General features: G+C 37.5%; 1 protein-coding gene across 26 annotated transcripts in view; it reads right to left on the bottom strand.

Annotated features, from left to right (window-relative positions):
- The window catches only part of GPHN (gephyrin), a 417472-nt gene that overhangs the window by 130724 nt on the left and 266493 nt on the right, over positions 1 to 20255 (bottom strand). For 9 of the 26 annotated variants that reach the window (XM_063439079.1, XM_063439082.1, XM_063439097.1 and 6 more), the window contains exons 8-9: positions 19998 to 20105; positions 18419 to 18553 (exon numbers count right to left, since the gene is read on the bottom strand). In XM_063439079.1, coding sequence (XP_063295149.1) covers positions 18419 to 18553; positions 19998 to 20105 — 243 coding nt within the window. Of the gene's footprint in view, positions 1 to 16529; positions 16590 to 18418; positions 18554 to 19997; positions 20106 to 20255 lie in introns of all 26 variants that reach the window. The other 17 variants (XM_063439077.1, XM_063439080.1, XM_063439078.1 and 14 more) reach the window with 3 other exon arrangements.

Genomic DNA, 20255 nt, shown 5'->3' with positions numbered 1-20255 from the left:
TTGAACACTATGCAACCTTATGGTCTTAATGATGATTTTGAAATATGCCACTTCTTATAACCCCTTTTTACTATATATTTTTTATATATATATTTTTTATATATATTTAACATAATTATTGGCTACAGATTTTTATAATATTTTTTATCTATTTACTATTTTTTAATCTATATAACAACTTTGTATATTTAATTGAGGTGGAGAAATCATCATGGTAACCATTATGGAAAGACCCCCCTCCCCCCCTCCCTTTTTTGCACAGTGTTTTGGGTTGCTTTTTGGTGGAGATGAGAAAATTATTTTTAATGTATTTGGGATTGACTAATAATCTGTATCTCTTTATTTATGTGTTTACAATGCTCTAATATGGGCATACCATCCAAATAAAGGGAAGAATATGGACTTTTATGTGGACATTATTAAGGACATTCTTTTGCCAACACTTTGCCCTCGAATAAAATGGCGAAATCACCCTCTACAAGTGTGGAAACCTGAATACGAATCCACATCACAGAAGAGGAAGCTGGATCCCACGTGACCGGGAAGGAGGCATTATCAAGTAGTGGGATGGATAGAGACTATTCAGATTCCCGGAAGTGACATCACGCGCTCGTTTTTACGTGCGTGCGCGATGACGTCACCAATAAGGGATAGAGTACTTTTCAGCTGAATTTCCTCATACTCCCCCATGAGAACGCCCGTGATTGGTTGGAATGCGGTCCGTTTCCTCCAATCAGGACGGAAGGAGGGATATTTAAGTATAACAAACCAGGATGGAAGTCACCAATTGAGAAAGCCGGGTGAGATCGGCGAAACGCGTTTTGGACAACTACCAGGATATTGTATGTATTTTAAATGGTTTTAAATGTTCGTATGAATAAACCTTTATCAAGTTACATGCATCTGGTATATCTTCTATCCTGCTGGAAAGGGGGAAAGAGTCATCCCTAAAAAGGACTCACGGGCCATTATACTTAGAGCCAGGTTACAGGCTCTTACTCAGGTGAGAAGAATACCTCCACCTTTATTTCTGATACCTAAAGTTATAAGGATTTCAACACCAGGGCGAATTTTCCCTGTTTTCTCCTTTTTTTGTTCTTTCTTGAGGAACATACAACAAACGGATCGGATATTACCCAGATACCTTACATACCCTTGAGAAATTGCCGGGGAGTAAGTGATTAATTACTAAGCGCTACACACTCTCACTATCACATATTGGTTGTGTATATAGTGGATTTATTGTACTGGATTATAATAGGATTGGAGAGTTCCTATTTTTTGTGTGTGAGCTGCTGCGCTAAGAGCACCTTATTTTGGAAATTATTTTAAGCGCCTGTTAACACAGATTACTTTGTATACTTGTTATTATATGAAATTCAGTTCAGATTTTTGAAATCCTCTTATCAACAGACCTTTCAAATAAAACGCATTATGTTCAATCGGAACATAACTATCCACACAGGTTAAAAAGTACATAACTCTAGTTAAGATAGGAAACCGTTTTATTCTTAACAGTTATATATCAAAGACCCATCGATAAGATAAGCCATGCTCATTCCATTGTTCCTTACCAAACGCAGGATAACTGTGATATATTCTCTTTGCAACCACCAAGCCCATTAAAGCCTCTACTTCTCTCTACAAACATTATATTATTATTTAACCCCTTTGTATATTTCATTGAATGGAAAAGCTAATAAAATATTCTGGTTTAAAAATTTCAGCTTCCTTAAGGTCCAGTCATCAGGTAAGTTTTCAGCACACCACCGCAGACTATAACTTCGCTGTCTCCTAACCTAGGTAGTGCTGGTTGTTATAAAAACCTTGGGTAGGTGAAGCGCTATTACAGGGTAATAGTGGTGGAAATGATGGAGAATAACAGTACACGTGGAAGTACCTTGCTTTTAATAACCCAACCTGTTCTTTTCTTTTTAAGTTAATTCAGATTCTTTTGAATAGAGGATAAAGAGAATAAAGAAATCATTCCTCATCTATTTTTTATTCAACACATTCTATTAGTTATTACTCATAAAGGAGTTTTCTATTCTTAATCTTTTAAATAAAATATAGAGTTCATCTAAAGTTAATTCTTGATCTATTTCTGAATGAGTCAGCCAGCACAACAATTAATATACACCTCATATTCCACAGATCAGTTATCCTTTACACATAAGATCTACGGTATTGCACCATATGTGCTTTTTCCATCCTTATAGGAAACAAGAAAAAAGAGCATTTGCATGAAAGAAGGGTGAGGGTCGCCTTTACGGACCCCAAGAGCGCTACTATTGAGCTATTATATTTTAGCTCCAAAATTGTGAGTGGGATTTTCTCTTTCCCTTTTTATATATCATTGTTTAATACAGTCTGCCCTATGTTTGATTTGTTATGTTTATGTTTTATAGGAACTAAACATTAACTACCGTGAATATAGACATAAAGAATACCCAAGGTACTTCCACGTGTACTTTTATTCTACATCATTTCCATCACTATTACCCTGTAATAGCGCTTCACCTACCCAAGGTTTTTGTTTCTATTGTACAAGATAAGACTTAGGTGTTATAGCAGCTTTGTATACATATAGATTTGTTTGGACTATCTTGTCACTTTATCCTATTTGAATATTAGCGCTGATACACCCCACTTCTCTTTGGGTGCTGGTTGTTATGTTTAATATAGTTAATGGTTAACAAATTATTTAGTAGGAGCTGAAAATTTGAAAGGTGAATAGGCCAGTTTTAACATAAACATAGAGAGAAAAAAATAATTCTTGACTCAAAAATCTGTATTTTGAATCCCAAAAATCTGTGTTCCAGCACTGGATCTCTATTACCCCATCCTTCGATTTGCTGAAAAGCTTTAAAATGGAAGATTATAGCTGCCGCAGGTAGGGGCGAGGGAAAATAAACTTTTGGATTAAACAGTTTGTGAATGGCTAAGTGCCAGGGACCTCCTTGTACCATAACAACTTAAATTAAATAAAGTTGTTATGATGCTCGGAGTGCTCTTTTAAGAGAGCACTTGTTTTACATCTTAAAAAAAAAAAATAATGAAAATTTATTAATCAAACATAAAGTCGATGTTTTAGTCCTCAGGACACAATTTTCAAACCAAACATAGCATATAAAGAAAACAAAAAAAATAAAATTGAACATGAAGGTGAATACGTCACATTCAGGAATGGTTGCCCAAAGAAAAGGTATGAGGCAAGAAAGTATCACAAGCACCAATCTGCGAAAACCTGGAACAAAGAACACCTAAAGTGGTAATTATGGGAACCAGGAAAAACTTAGGTATGCTACAAAAGAAACAACAGGAGAGTACAGGCAAAATACTTGAAAATGGTTTAACAAAAACTGCTGATTTGGGAGAGTAGTGCAGGGTAAGTCTATGAAGAACAAACACAGCACTTCCATGACCATGTTGATGCCATCAACAAAATGTATCCATGGCAAGCACGCTGGCATCTACAGAGAATTACCATAGTATTGAACGCACAGAGCAAATTAAATTAATACAACTGCTGTGCCAGGACAGTCAGGCATATAATGGAAAGTTTAAAAAAAATTAAAAAAAATGAAACAGTGCAGTTTAAAAAAAATGAAAAAATTATATATATATAAAAAATACAAAATTCTAGCAATGGCTAATTTGTTGTTTTGGATCCTGTAAAAATCTGACTGTCCTGCTTTTGAAACATCTTCCTTTAATGTTCTGCCTACCATTGAATTGTCAAATGAGCCAAACACAGCAGACGGAATATAACAAAACAAAAAGAATGTAAAAAACGGATACAATTTGTATCTTGTAAAACCTTTTTTATTGGATTCAAGTCTAAGAAAGGGAGGTTCTCCCGAAAGCTTGTCATTAAAAAATTCTGTTAGTCCAATAAAAAAGGTATTACAAGATACAAATTTTATCCGTTTTTTACATCTGCATCACTGGACTAATACGGCTACAATCTCTACTTGAAAACAAAAAGAACACATGAATCAGAAATCAACATTCAATGTGCTCCATGAAAATGAAATATTCCACTACTTTTGTATTTTGTTTTATTTCTCACTGCCATAGCTGAATCTTTTAAATATTTTTTAATGTAGTTTAGGACTGTACAATATTAATGATCCAAAATGTACATTTTTTGGTAATTTATAAGTTTGGTAATTTATAAATAAAACATAATATTCTAATAGAAAAGTTTACAGCAATAGATGTCTTAGACTCGATTTATGCACTAAATAGGGGTACAGTGGGAATTGTACATTTAGGCCAAAATAGCCGATTAGAAATGTTCTGAACTCTATGTTTTGTTTACTTGAAAATGTGAAATGTATTATTATATTATTATTATTATTAGCATTTATATAGTGCCAACAAATACTGTAGCGCTTTACAATGAAAACATTTATCATCTAGTTAGCTCTCAAATGGCTGTCTTAGATTTCCGTGCAACTCACAATGAAAATTATGTTTATAAATATGTAGAAAAGGTTTTGCCATTTGCAGAGAATCATTAAAATCACACACCGAATTTCTGGCACACCATGCCAATGCTTATTTTCAAGAGAAAGGACATAATTTACAAAGGCAGCTTTCACAGCAAAAGCAAGGCGTTGCAGAAACTGTGCTGTTTTCTGATGAACATAGAGCTGCAAATATTCAGTGCTATCCCTTGGGAAGGACAGATGTTAGATTGTAGAGTGCTGCATGATCCATTGTGTACAAAAAGAACAGAGAATTCCATAAATAATAGTGACGAAGGGGAATGTTAGATCAGAGTTAATCAGGTCACTGCAATCTTATCAAGACAGGATCTCATTAAATAAATCACTGGAGAAATGTATTTTATGAAGAGCATAAAACAACACAAGGAAAAATATGCAACACAGCAAAATCACTCGACAGCAGCAACAAAAACAGCTGAGCTGATTTTCTTCTACCACAAAAATATGCATATTGGGAGAAACTTGACGATATAGGATGTGGATGTAAATAGCTGACTTACCTGGCATTCTCTGCAAGGATATTTGTCCCTCTTTTTCTTCTTCATATTATTGTACAGAATATGTTTTGGTTTTATTTTTAAAGCCAACTGCTTCAAGACATCAGCATTTTCATGATTTCAGCAGCTCACAAGGATAACCCTTCATGCACAGCTTAAATAGGAAAATCGAAGAAAAAAAAAAAAAAACCCTTCCAATCAGAGCTGAGCTACTAACAATGTTCGAGGGCTATTCAAAGCCATTTCCAAGAAATGACCAGTGGAATCATGGTTGTAAAAAAGGGTGCTGCAAGAATTGTGTGTTTGTTTTCTGTAGAAGCAGAGACCAAAATAATTGACCTTCAGGAACACATCTATGTCTTTGTTCTCCCACAAAGGCTGTCATAGCTAGTCCTGTATCTTTACCAATGTGCTCTTCGGTGCATCCATGGTGGCTGTGGCATGCTCAAGAGGTGAATGTTTTTATTTGAATGAGTCAATTCATTTAAGCAGAAGCATTGATGTATGCAGTCGTAGCTTGAGTCGTTTATGGCTTGCATTAGAAAAAGCAACTGTACTGAATGTGAGAAGAGGCTCACAATTCATAGCAAACACTTCCAATCATTAAAACAGCAATTTCAACGCACAAATAAGGAAAACTGATAGACCCCCACCATCTATTTTTAACAGTTTGTGGGTGCACCTAAAAGGGTAATCTTTTTAGTTTGTGATCTGTTGCATGCTGCAGCAACCTTCGTCTTTGACATTTACAGGGCTGAAAATAGAAAGCAGCAGAAACAAGCTGGTTGTGGTTGATTTTGCATATTAAACAGCAGATTTATGCTGCCACTACAACACCGATTCAGATTGCCCTGAAGACAATCATGTATCTAATTGTCAATGCTCTGCCATACCTGTAACACACTTAGATTGGCTTTATATAAGAAAATACGTGCCCTTTACATCACTAAGAGTCAAAGTATTGTCCCAAGATGTCTCTTAAACTGCCAAAGGTATTCATCTGTGAATATAAACTGGTGTGTTTGTGGATCAGCATTTTAACCAAAGGCATTTTTAAAAGCCAGAAGATAGATCTTTTTTTTCTTCTTACCACCAATTCATGACGCACATGAAAACACATAAAAAAATAAAAAAAAGTAAATCTTAGAGAACATTTAAATACAACAAATAAATTATATAATATTGCATTGTGAAGACTCTTAAAACTGTGTTCTGTTGGCTCCTGTAATTAATCAGCCCCCTACTGAAAAACAATATGCAAGGAGCTGTAACTGTCAATATATATTTATTACTACCATATTTAATACATGAAGAGGGGACGATTTAATGGATGTATCACTGTCTGGGAGTGAAACATCAACAAATCGTGGGCTGCTTGGGACACTTATAAGTCTAGGTACTTCCCTAAGATGTAAGAAGCCCTAAGCCTAACCTTACTAATAGCCCTAATTTTAAGAAATAAGGAGATGCGTGGCCTGGATGGCTGAGTGAATAGACCCGTGAGCCCTGCTCCACGCTATTGGCCCAGGTAATAGCTTATAGTGAACAAAAAAGGCACATTGAATACGGGGAGAACCCTTCCTTCTGCTTTTGGCCCCCAGAAACCACGGCTGCTGCACAACATTCACGATTCCACGGGAGCCCACTTACATGGCACCGGCACCACGTGTGAGAGAGGAATCTCCCTGAGTAAATCAGCCTCTGAGGCATCAACTGACAGCTTTGAAATAAGGGCATCATAGAGGTAGTTACCATCCAAGGCTGACATAGCCACCATGCTAGGTAGGCTTGACACCAATGGAGTGTAATGTTTGGTGAAAAATGACACTCCATTGCTCGGATGTTCCATGTACAAGGAAGCTTCTACCAGCCACTTGGCGGCTATCAGAGATCATATGGAGGCTCATAATATTATACTGCTGGAGCTATACTGCAAAGTGGAAGATATAAACTACAGAGGGCAAAGGAACTATTTTAGGTTCATTTATAGTTAGGGGCTTACCTGAGCCTATGAAAGGTGAAAATGAAAACTTACATGAGGTGCTTGAGTCACTATTTAATGACCTGTTAGATCTAAGGACACCTTGATAAAATTTAACAGAGCACTTTGTCCTAGATGCTTATAATCTGATGTGCAACAGATGTGGTCTACAGACTGCACCACTCCCCCCTGAAAGAAGAAATTTCCCAGAAAGCTAGACTAGGAGAGACTCTACAACATAGAGGCAATACTATTCTTATGCTGCAAGAGCTATCTCATTTCACACTCCAAGCAAAGAGGGCTCTAAATCCTATTACAGAGATCCTAAGGGATAAAAAGGTATTTGTTACTGATGGGGATTCGCATTCACATAAGTTTTCTCACACCAATGGACGGAGCACAATATAACCTGTCCTGGCGAGATGCTGGCTTTCCAGAAAGCACTGGGCCTACTGGAAAGAGCTGTAGTGGATTGATCGGGCTGAACTGGTGCTCCTGATAGCAAATGACCCATAGGAAGAAAAGGAAGGCATCCTCAAAAGCCCACTTGTTAAATACCTGAGCATTTTATCAGAGGGATTTCAACAGAAGATGGGTGTTGCAACAGGACAATGACCCAAAGCATAGAAGTAAATCAACAACAGAATGGCTTAAATAGAAGAAAATACGCCTTCTGAAGTAGCCCAGTCAGAGTCCTGACCTCAACCCGATTGAGATGCTGTGGCATGACCTCAAGAAAGCGATTCACACCAGACATCCCAAGAATATTGCTGAACTGAAACAGTTCTGTAAAGAGGAATGGTCAAGAATTACTCCTGACCGTTGTGCACGTCTGATCTGCAACTACAGGAAACGTTTGGTTGAAGTTATTGCTGCCAAAGGAGGTTCAACCAGTTATTGAGGGTTCACATATTTTTTCCACCTGCACTGTGAATATTTACATGGTGTGTTCAATAAAAATATGGCAACATTTCATTCTTTGTTCATTCTTTATTAGTTTAAGCAGACTGTGATTGTCTATTGTTGTGACTTAGATGATGATCAGATCACATTTTATGACCAATTTGTGCAGAAATCCATATCATTCCAAAGGGTTCACATACTTTTTCTTGCAACTGTATATTTATTTTTTGAGAACAAACATAACTTTCCTACAGAGTAATCATAGCAGCAGCCAAGTTAGATTGTCCGACAATTGGTCACACAGCAGTACAGTCAGATCCAACATCACTGCTTAACCAGACAAAATGTTAAACTTTTCTTTCGAACCCCCCCAAAAAGATATATCATTAAAAGAAATCATTAAATTCTATTAAATATAAAACACTTTAAAAAAAGAAGTGAACATTTGATGACGGTTGTCCTTTAAACAGATTTTTAGTCTCCAAGACTAAAACGTTGGTGTCTTCAGCTTTAACAAAGGCAGTTGTCTTTTAGGATCTACCAACAACTTTAGAGTTGTTCATCTTACCAAGGAGGAGTTTTAGGACTATGTCAAAGGTTCAATAAAACAGTATTTGCGGGGGGCAGGGCCGGACCGCCGACGGGATCAGACGCTTCTGTCTGAGCTCCCGCTTTGGAGCCGAGAAACCGGCGCAAACTGGGGGCAACACCTCCATAACCACCCGCAACAACACCCACCTTGATCCCCAGATCCCGAGGTACGAGGGGATACCCCTCGAGCTGCCTTCAGTAACCCGACTAAGGCCCAGAGTGTGAGGAGCTTGAGCCGGGATGAGACGGCCGCTCTCCCGGGTCTCCGGCCGGGGTCCGGCGTCCCCCCCCCTCTGGACCGGGGGGGTTATCCCGGTCTGCACACACACATGCAGAGACTCATCGGATCAGCACAGCAGCACGGGGACTTACATGGCGCAGACCACAGCGCAATACAATGCCACTAATCAAGCCCTAGGCCCAAATCAAGATGGCCGCCAGACCTGGGCCCACCTCACTGAAGGCCCGCTTAAAGCCTGTTCCTATGGTGGACCTGCCCGCACAAGAACCCGACAACCTGTGCCCACAACACTGGACGAAACTGCAAATAAGCAGACAACCTTCTGCCCATCGATACCTACCTGCCGACGCATGACGCATGGAGTGGCCCCAGCTGTGTGTCCCTCGGGTGATAACGCTGAGGTGTAGACGCAGATGGACGCCGCACTCGGAGCATCAGCCAGGACGGCACAACCCCCAAGCCGGCCGCCTCTTACCTGAGCCGCGGGCTGCCCGGAGGGGTCCTTGTAGGAGGGTGGTTTCATACATGGTGCATCACGGATAATGTTCAGCTGCCGAAGCCTCTGCCTAATCTACCGACCAGACGGTGCAGGAAGAACCAGCTTCCACTATAAATGGCCGAAGAAGTCAGAAATTGGTGTAAGCTGGAAGACTACTGAAACAACGCAACAGATATACCCAAGTTTCGACTCCGAGTTCCATCCACAAGTTCCCGAGCCTAGGAGTAGGCCAAAGCTGAACGCTGTCCTCTAGATCCAGGACTTGATACACACGGTTTGAATCTGGCCCCCAGTACATAACCATTTAATTTAAATCTTGTTGTTTGTTTTATGCTCTGCCCTGATACTTATCACATAGCTGCGATTACACTTACTATATCATGCACCCTCAACCACTAACTGCCCATAACCTAGTTCTCCTGCTAAGCAGCATAGTAGTACTCCTAGATAAGAAACGCCATTATACAAAACATGGTTTGGAACTAGCTACTCTCACTAGTATTTTAAGTTTTAAAAGCTATAGGCTATGTGCTATGTCTACACAATAGGCACACTAGCATAGCAATTTGCTCCGTTCTAAGCATACACTCAGAAGTGCACTTAAACGACTGAACAGCGACACCTAACATGATGTTACCTAAGCTTGCTTTCTACCATGTTTATACTCAACTACTACTTAATTATAAAATTAGTGCTAGCTATCTCATGTACCTCTTTGTTCAACTGTCTATGATCAGTCGGAGGAATGCCTTTGGGGTACCTCGCAACTGTCTGTTAAAAACCTATGCACTACAAAAATAAAGAATTAAAAAAAAAAACAAAAAACAGTATTTGCAAACCACTGACCTAAGTCCTTGTTGCATGTATTCTTTAAATTATGTAAGGTGGAAATGGGCTCAGGATTAAAAAAAAAAAAAGATATGGCCATATTGTTCTTCTGGCCCTTTCTCCTTTTACATAAATGTGTGGCATTCACCAACTTCCAGAAATCTTTTTTTTTTTTTTTTTTCCTACCCTATAGCTGAATGATGCTGTCTGGGACCAATCAGAAACATTTTACATGTAGACATATTTCATTTGTTTCAGATCTTTATCCACATTCGAAACAAACCCACTCTTATCTGATGCTAATTTGTCAGGACAAGAGGGAAGAATTCTAAACATTAGGGCTAATTATATGTTAAAGATGACAGGGAAAAGCTATTCCAATAGTGATGTGGACAAGGATTAAGATCAGTAAGGAAAATTACAATGAGTATGGCTAATTTCCTTTTTTGCATTGAAGAGCAATGTCCAAACATAGATATTCTTTTTACATCCTGGAGGCATTTTGGGAAAGCTGTAGTATTAAAATGCCAAAATTTTCTTACAAATATCCACAGGCGGGATAAATTACCTATTTTATCATACATACTGTATGTGACAACAAATGTAGCTTTGCTTTCACATTAATATTTGAGATCCTGACTTTTTATCCCGCCACTATTTCTGTAAAGAATTAACACATAATACAATGGTTTAAAATTCTAGAATTACATTTTTTTTTTTCATTTACGTAAGTATCCTTAAATAGATATATACCTATATCGCTAGACCGGACCTGCAGAACTTGGCAGTAGGAAGGGGCCAAAACTAAAATAGGCTAAACTTCTTCAGGCAGCAGATTTTTCAGTGCCTCACTTTCAGAGTAAAGGTATAAAATCACATATAAAAATACACACACACACACACACACACACACACACACTGACAGACATACAGAGACGACAGACATAGAGATACACACAGTGGCATACACACAACCCATGGGGCACCAGTGCAAAACTGATCCATGAGGCCCCCCCAGACAGACACACACAAACACACAGACATATACATACACACAAGACACATTCATACAAAGAAACATACATACAAATAGACAGGCACACAGACATACAGACACACATACATACAAACAGACAGGCACACATACAAACAGACAGGCACACGACAAACATTCATACAAACAGACAGGCACACATACATACAGACAAGACACCCATACATACAAACAGACAGACAGGCAGGCACACATTCAAACAAGACACACATACATACATAAAAACAGACAGGCACACATACATATACACAGATACATACATACAGACAGGCACACATACAAAGACGTACATACAAAGACACATACAAGGCACTTTAAAATGCGGCCCCGGCGGTTTGCCGCGCAGCCCGGGGCCGCAAATGATGATGGCAGGCACCCGGTCGCAAGGGTCTGCAGGGCAGCCGGGCCCCCTGGAGTGACTGACCCGGTCGCAGTTGCGACCCCTGCGGCTGCTATATGTACGCCAGTGGATACACACACTTGCAGACATACAGACTCATCCATACTGACATACAGATACTCACATAAACAGACAGACATACAGTTTCATACATTCTGACAAACAGACATACACCACACTTGAATAGACATATTCCCCCAAATTACCATTTTTTCTATGTAGATTAAAGGATTAGAAAAGATTAAATTGAGGGGTCTCTTAAAGCAGTTTGCAAGTAATGCAAGTTAGCATGTAAATCTCCCAGGTTAACATTAGTGTAGGACCCACCGATACTGGGTTACTGTGATGTAGTGGTGGGCTTAACACAATATGTCCATATGGTGGAACTATATCCCCATATTTATTTTCCAAGATAGGTGATTTTAAGCCTTGTTAAATGTAAAGCTTTATTTTTGTTTGTGTGCGCTGTTCCTTTAACTGTATTTTGTATATGAATACACACAGACTGAAAGACCTACAGATACACACAGACCGACAGACCTACAGATAAACACACACATACATACTGACAGACAGACAGATACACATACAGTAATACAGATAGGCATACAAATTCATACATACTGACAAACAGACTGACATACAAATTTATACATACAGACAGACAGATATACATACAGACTCACTGACAGACATACACACATACACATTTATTTATTCAGACAATATTTTACCAGGATGGATACATTGAGATTTCTCTCGTTTTCAAGTATGTCCTGGCTCCACAAATCATTGTATTGTTACAATAGGATACAATATTCGAAAAATACAATATACAAACAATATATATATATATATAATGCCATATATATATATATATATATATATATATATATATATATATATATATATATATATATATATATAAAAGAATCAAAGTGATGGTCCGCACTCACGGTCTTCATAAAACTTAACTTTTATTGCTTACATAAAAGTACAAATTATGTTGCCATATAACGTCAATGTTTCAGTCCCGAATCGGGACTTTCCTCACACACACACACACACACACACACACACACACACACACATATATAAATTTAATACATAACAGGTAATCAACCATGGCAGGTGCATGACATACATATAGACATTCAGGTCAGAATATACTCTTATTGCCACCCTCCAGTTTCCTACTTTTTTATGCAGGACAGTGGCTTCCTTGATGTCCAGTCTGCAGCCTGAGGATGTAAGGAGTTAGGGGCTAGCTCTTGCAGCCTGCATCCCCTCCTCTTCTGCCTTCTCCGGTTCCTATCCATCACCTGGCCTGGCCCCCTCCACACAGCCACCTTTCCGCTCCCACGCAGCTCCAGTCTCTATGAGGAAGTGACCAGAGGCACACACTTCCTCCTGGGATGCCCGGGCTGCTAGAGGCCCAAAGTGCTCGACCGGGCCCCTGCTGACAAAGGCTCATCGGGTGGCCCTAAGTGCAGAGGCCACCTGGTAAGCCTCCTTAAATTGCGGGTAAAACAAAATATGCTTTGGTAACCCGCAAGTAGCCCCGCAGGCTGAATGTTGTGCAGGCCTGCTCTAGACGGAAATAGGCAGTACTGTCAATGGCTGGTTTCTTGTCACTGGACCTCTTGGATCACAACCCATGCTAAGGGTTAAAATAATGCTGTGTTTAAAATAGTGTCCATTGCTAAGGGTACTTGCAGAAATGCAGGACGTATTCTGAAACACAATTACCTGTTTCACTTTGGGAGAGTTGTGGAAATCTGATTTCTCGAGTTGTGGAAATCTGATTTCTCAAGTTTCTGTGCCCAAGGGACACTTTCCAAAGTCCATATGCAGGTAATCCACAATAGTAGTTTTATTTTGTTTTTTAAATGATTATTACTTGTGCTGTGGAGAGTTTTATTACATTTGGTCTTGCCACAAACGTATTTGGTACACACACAAACACACATACTTACCAAACTGTGCTACTGTTCTTTGTTTACATACTTGCTATTCATCCCAAATTACAACTGTAACACTATATTATATATATATATATATATATATATATATATATATATATATATATATATATATATATATATATTTATATATATATTTTTATACATGTAAATATAAATACAAAAAAAATAAATCTAGGAGTAAAAGGCTCAATTCAATGTAAATGTTTGCCCACATAACTGGGTATACTGGAGATAAATTGCATATATAGGTATTGCTGGCTGATCATACATGTTTTGGCAAATAATACAGATATGCCGAGTGATAAAAGTAAGGAGATTTGTTTTATGCCTACAGTGAGACTACTCATTTTTAGACAGATCATTAAAAGACAGCGGGGGGTGGGGGAATTATAAACCTAAAGTTTAATTTGGTATTAAACTAGACAAATCAAAAAGTTATAGATATGTGTTCTACATACAAAAGAGCATATACCAGTAAACTGTAAATAAGAAAAACAATTATGGTATGTCATTTTATTCATCATTGGGCTAAAAATACACTTGTAAAAACAGAAAAGAAGATTTCTATCTTGAATGTTACTGCACAATTAAAAGATTTATTCAACTCTCTACTTACATATTTGTGTGACGTAGACATGTGTTATAGCAAATACAAGTGCATTCAATCATCACAATTATTATTTAGTTTAATTAAGTGAAAAACACCACGGATCTATTTTGTCTTTCTTAAGACTAGTATCTACCAGCATTTTAAGCAAACACAATACTAATGTACTTTTCATTGTCTTTGTTTGACACAGAGAGATCAATAATTTAAAGCAATTTGTCACAGCTGTTGACAACAATACATTTTCAAATATCTTAACTTGCATTAACATTACAGGGCACCAAGTATAGCATATATTATAGCACAAAGAACAAAATTCCAAGTATCACACCATCAGAACTGTAGGAATATACATAAGCTTCTAGTTAGAATTCGAAAATAGTAATTCAAATTAATTATTAAATGTTTTGGTAATAATCTTAAACAACAAAAAAGGTTTGGAACGCCATCGCAACATATGCCTATGTCGAATTACCACTACTTATTGGTTCTGGATGACCTTGGACCTAATGTTCTAAATAAGTGAAATGAACCAGGTTATGTGCAAATAATCAATGATTCTTGTCATAAACAGGTATGAGAAACTAACTCGGAATTCACTTTTATCTCATTTAAATTTGTCAGAGTTGCCAACAAACATTGTTTAAAGGAACACTCTGGGCACCGTTCCATTTGAATGAAGTTCTTATGGTCCGAAGAGGCCCTGGGAGATGGCATACCTGAATGGGTTAACTCAAAGTCCTTAATCTAGGGGCCATCAGCTCTGCCCCTGAATTTCTGTTGCAGTCCAAAAACAGGAACTTGAAACAAAGTCTCAGACCTGGTGCCAATGACAGACTGAGACTGTCAGCTGACACTCTGAGTCTATCAGTAGCTCCCTATTCACAAAAAAATAGTGAAAAAGTCACGTACCTTTTTCACTACATTCTGAGCTACTGATAAGCTGAAAGCGTCCGTTGAGACTCTCACTACCAGTGACTTACAGATTGAAGTTTCAGACTATAACGAATGTTCAGGGGTCCCAGTTTGAAGGTTTTGTTTTTCAACTGTTTGTTAAAGTGACACTACAGTCACTATAACCATTTCCTCTCTTTGAATTGGTTATAGTTCCTGAAGTTCCCTGGTACTGTCCCACCATTAAGTGTTAAACCACTTTTGTGCAGTTTAACACCGAATAAGGGTACCTGGCCACCCACAGTCAGGTCCTTTCTGCAGGTGTGGCTATGGCAGGGATTACACACTTCCTTGTTTTCATACAGTCAATTGGAGCTCGGATACGCTAAAAGCAGTCAGTTGACACTCTCAGCCAATCACAGCTGCCCATTGCACCTCAGGCTAATACTTCATCATTAGACAAAGCAGCACCGATAGGATGGGCACCTGGGGTCTCTTGTTTAGCATTAAAACATTATAAACTGTTTAAAGCTGAATGAAATGATGGTGTAAGGGGACTCCAGAAACTTTAACCAGTTTAATGATATGAAACAGACAGTACCTAAAGTGTCCCTTTAAGGGTTTAAAAAAATAAATAAAAAGTTGCCACCCAGGTACCTTCTCGCACCATAACACATGTATTCTGATGACGTTTTTATGGTGTCTGGAGTGTGCCACAACAATATGTGATTTACCACTAAATTGGATAATTTGGAGAATTAGTAAAGGAAATGCAAACTAAAATTAATGTTGTTCTTCAATTTTGGGTATTTGTTACTGGTTGTCAATTCTTCAAAGTTCCCTGAAGAAGAAATAAACCCAGCTGAGAGTAACCTACAAGTATTATAGTTATAGGTGGTAAGGCTGCTTTCCCAGTGTGAAAAACAAAAAACAAACACTAAAGCCACTACACACCAAAAAATGATAGTCATAATAATAAAATAAGGAATGTACATTTTAAGGTGTTTTATAATTTAATTACGGTAAGTTATAACTTTAAGTTTAGGATATGCTTGAATGAACCAAAGATTTGTTTATCTCACTTACATTTTCACATTAAAAAGAAAATACCGGTATTTTGCAACAGATATAAATTTTACATGAAAAAGACACAGTGTTCACTTATGGTATAATACATGCGCAAATTCACAGTGTTTTCTGGTCAAATATAAATTAGCTAGCAATATTTTGAAAACAGGTACTCATACGGATGTCAGAATGCTAAAAAAAAAATGGTCAGCGTATTAATGTATTTTCTTTTTTATAAAAATAAAAAGAATTACATACAAGCCCCTTAACAATCATGTCATGCACACATTGGCCTATTGGAGAACAGCCAGATTAAATTGAAATGTAACAAATAAAGATTCTTATTAACAGCGCATGCACACAATAAGAAAAGAAAATACAGCCATATGCATTAGGTATTATCAAATCTGCATGCATAAACAGCAAATAAGGTTAAGAAAAGAAAAAAAAAGCAGTCCACCACCCACCTTTCCTTCAAGTGGGCTGGGAAGGGTTTGAGTTTTCATATAGGAATTGGTGGGAAACACCTTAGAAGAAGCAAGAAATGGGAAGTAGGGAGAGTGGACAGAGCTGAATACCACTCTCTCTTCTAGAATTAAGAATACTAATACAAGCAAATTTCTAAAATGTCCATGATGGAAATAGTTTTTGTCACTAAAATAAGTGCCAAAAGGACATAATATTTGAACCTAAAGGGTAAGCAGGTAATCTAGTAAACATCCTTTAAGGTTTGGCTTAGCAAGGCAAGTAATATGTATGATTATACTGTGCAATAAATATATATGTATGATTATACTGTGCAATAAATATATATGCTGAAAATATCCTTATTCTTCCTGACACCACACCACCTGCTCACACCCTTTTAAGAAAAGGTAAGGTACCCATCCACTGCAGTGGTACCCAATCCACACAAGAAAATATATTTTAAAAACATTATATGGAGAAGAATATAGGCATTAAGTGTGTGTAGCAGAGGCTATTTTGAAAACCAACTAATACAATTCAGTCTCAGTTCCATGATGGGCAGACGGGTTGGTCAATGTTTAGACAATCCTGCAAGATGAGAGTTTCTAGAAAAGGCAGCATTTCTACCCTCAGAGGGAGAAATGACTAAGCAGCTTAATCACTTTATTTAATATGGATGTCCTCAACAAGGCAAAATTGCCCCAAATAATACCTTAAGGATAGGATAGAGTGATATCCATATCCAATGTAATTGAGGTGAGTAAGGTTAGGGAAGAGTTTTCATCAGGTTTACTGTTTTTATTAAAGGCATTTTTATTTTATATCATTGCAAAGTATTAGTGGCTGATGTCAGCCAATTCAACCTCATTCTGTGCCAGTCAATACAATTAACACTTTACTCATTTGTCTTGCAACAATACTACATACGCTGTACTTTAATAATACTTACTAGGAAATATGGTATCCGAGTGTACCGGATAAAAGGCTTGAGTTTGTAGCTGATACATGCTCTTCTGATACTTCTAATTTGCTCCACTATTTCAGATGAAGGGAATTCAAATTCTAACTCACATAAACTATTTTGTAGTCTACTGCAGTAAGGCATGACCCCTGATTCAAAGGGAGGGCTCATTATATACCCAACATAAGTGGTTTGCTTTAATAGTAAATCGTAATGAATCTAGAGTTAAGAAACTGAAGACAGATGGGGACTGCTCCCCATTCACAGTTCAGTATATTAAAAATTATAGTTTGGGTACATACTGCACTGTAGTGCCACCTAGTGACATGAAGACGTCAACAGTCTCATGAACAGTAAAAAAAAAAAAAAAAACAGATATCCAAGTGTGGAAAAAAACCAACCTCCCCCACATTTAAAATAAATAAATAAAAAAAATACAGTTCTGTCTGTGTCATTACTGAAAATATGTAATTTTAGACCATTATTGTCAAACATTCATTGCATACATTTAATTTTAATTTAAAATATTAATTCCACACATCCATATTGTTAATAATATGACGAGCTGTGCTGGATCGCAAATTAGCAATTAGGCAGCACATCAGTACTGGCTGAGGACAAATGATATATTTTCAGATACTTTGGATAATATATTTTTAATAAGCAAAACGGTTACTAAAATCTTTTATGTGTTACATACAGCTAGACATCAATCACATAAAATAAAGTTATCTAGTGTGTCTAGACATTTCAGAACCTTTTTAATGTAATTTAGAAGGCAAACAAAAACAATGCTAATGTTGATTTCAGTTTTTGATTTATTAAACACAAATACATTTTCACTTCTTGAGAGGTTTCAGATTTATTCAAATTAGCAAGAGTTAAACATGCAAAGACTAACAAAATAATAGGCTGATATTTCCTTACTTTTGGTGTTGGACATGAAGCTGTGGATAGTCTCGATGTTGCTTGCGCTCGCGGCGATTCAGATGGAGTGGTGCTGAGTGATGCAGTGTCCCGTGGCAGTACTTGCACCCCTCGAGAAATGATGGAATCTGGTATCTGAATTATGAAAAAAGCAAAGTAAGAAAACCAGGCAGATGTTCACATTATAAGTGCTTTAATAAAACGCTAAATTTAAAGCATTCCTCCTTCCCCTCCCCCAGTTTAAGATAATGATATGCTACCACAGATACTCAATGAACTCCAAATTCAAATAAATGAGTGTGTTTATAGAACTAGATAGTATCTTCTTAAAGGCTGTGGATATGACAGAAGGTGTATGTTCTTGGCAATGGCACAGCTAGCCAGGAAAGGCTGGCACAGTAAAAGATCATGTACAGGGTATGCCAGCGGTCATTAACAACAGTTTTTAGACCGATGTCCCTAAGGGGTTAAAAGCCATGAAAATCTTCACCTATGGATATGGGTGTAGTTGAGGTTTCTAATGACATTATTCTATCAATAGTACATTTTAGATCTTATAGTGTCATTTCAAATTCATAAATGTGATTATTATAACAAAACACATTGCTTTTATAATCCACAGAGGTGCATATTAAAGCAACACTTCAAGCACCATAACCACCACAGTTCACAGTAGTTGTCATGGTGGCAGGAGTGCCCTACTATTCCCCTCCATTCTAAGGAGTCATACTATTTTTGCTTAGTTTGACTACTTACCTGGGGTTCACCGGGTGCCACTCACTAACCTTCACTACTATTTCCAGAAATGTGTAAGCAGGAACTTCCGTTATCTCTTCTGAGCTAATGCAGGGTTCAGCTCAATGGGTGAGAGTGAGCAGCAGACGTTCTCAACCAATGAGCTAAACACAGCACTACTCAGGAGAGCCAACATAAGTTCCTGAGTAGGAATTTCTGGCTCTCCGGCAATGGTAGAGAAGGTGGGGAGCAGCACACGGTAGATCAAAGCTAAGAAGTCAAACCATTCAAAAATGGTTTGACTCCTTACAATTGTGGGAGGCTGCCAGAGCATGCTGGAAAGCTATAGTGGTTATGGTGTTTGGAGGGTTCCTTTATAGGAGATGGACAGGAAATATTTTAACAATACAGTACTTTATATTTATAAACTAAAAATACATTTAATGATGACACATAATTTAATAAAAACAAAGACATACACACTTTTGCACTGCAGAATATGTTGGCGCTATATAAATGGCAATAATAATAATGCAAGATCATATTTTATATCTAAATATCTCCCCTCATTATTTTATAAAATACAGGTTGGTTTTATCAGTTTTATAATCATGAAAGCTTGTTGAGAATGGGTGTGTTATAATGTGTGTATTTATGTATACCTTACTTCAGATATACTTTATAAAAGTAACATGTAGACAAAAAGGCATGACTTAACTGGGATTTTCCTGGTTAAAATAAGCAAAAAAAAAATCAATCATATCATTAAAAAAAAAATAAAAAAAAATAATGGGACATGCAGACCAACAAAGGAAGACATTTTTGTGCATCATATGGTTCTTACCAGATCCACTACACAGGAAGCAGTATGGTGGGAACAACTGGTGAGACCTGGGATGGGCTGGCGATCTTTTGCCATGATTACTGCAAGGCTGGTGCGGGGCTGATGGTTCTGATGAATAACATACAATGAACTATGCATAGGATCACAAAATAACATGAATGAACATGTACATGCAATATACTTAATATGAAAGACATGAAATTTACAGCTTTGTATGGTTTACTAATCATGAAAAATATTAAGTGCTATTTCCTGTCC

The sequence above is a fragment of the Pelobates fuscus genome, chromosome 13 (assembly GCF_036172605.1).
Source record: "Pelobates fuscus isolate aPelFus1 chromosome 13, aPelFus1.pri, whole genome shotgun sequence".
In the NCBI taxonomy this organism is placed as follows: domain Eukaryota; kingdom Metazoa; phylum Chordata; class Amphibia; order Anura; family Pelobatidae; genus Pelobates; species Pelobates fuscus.
Note: the sequence above shows the minus strand (reverse complement) of the source record. Positions and strands in the feature narration are given on the sequence as shown.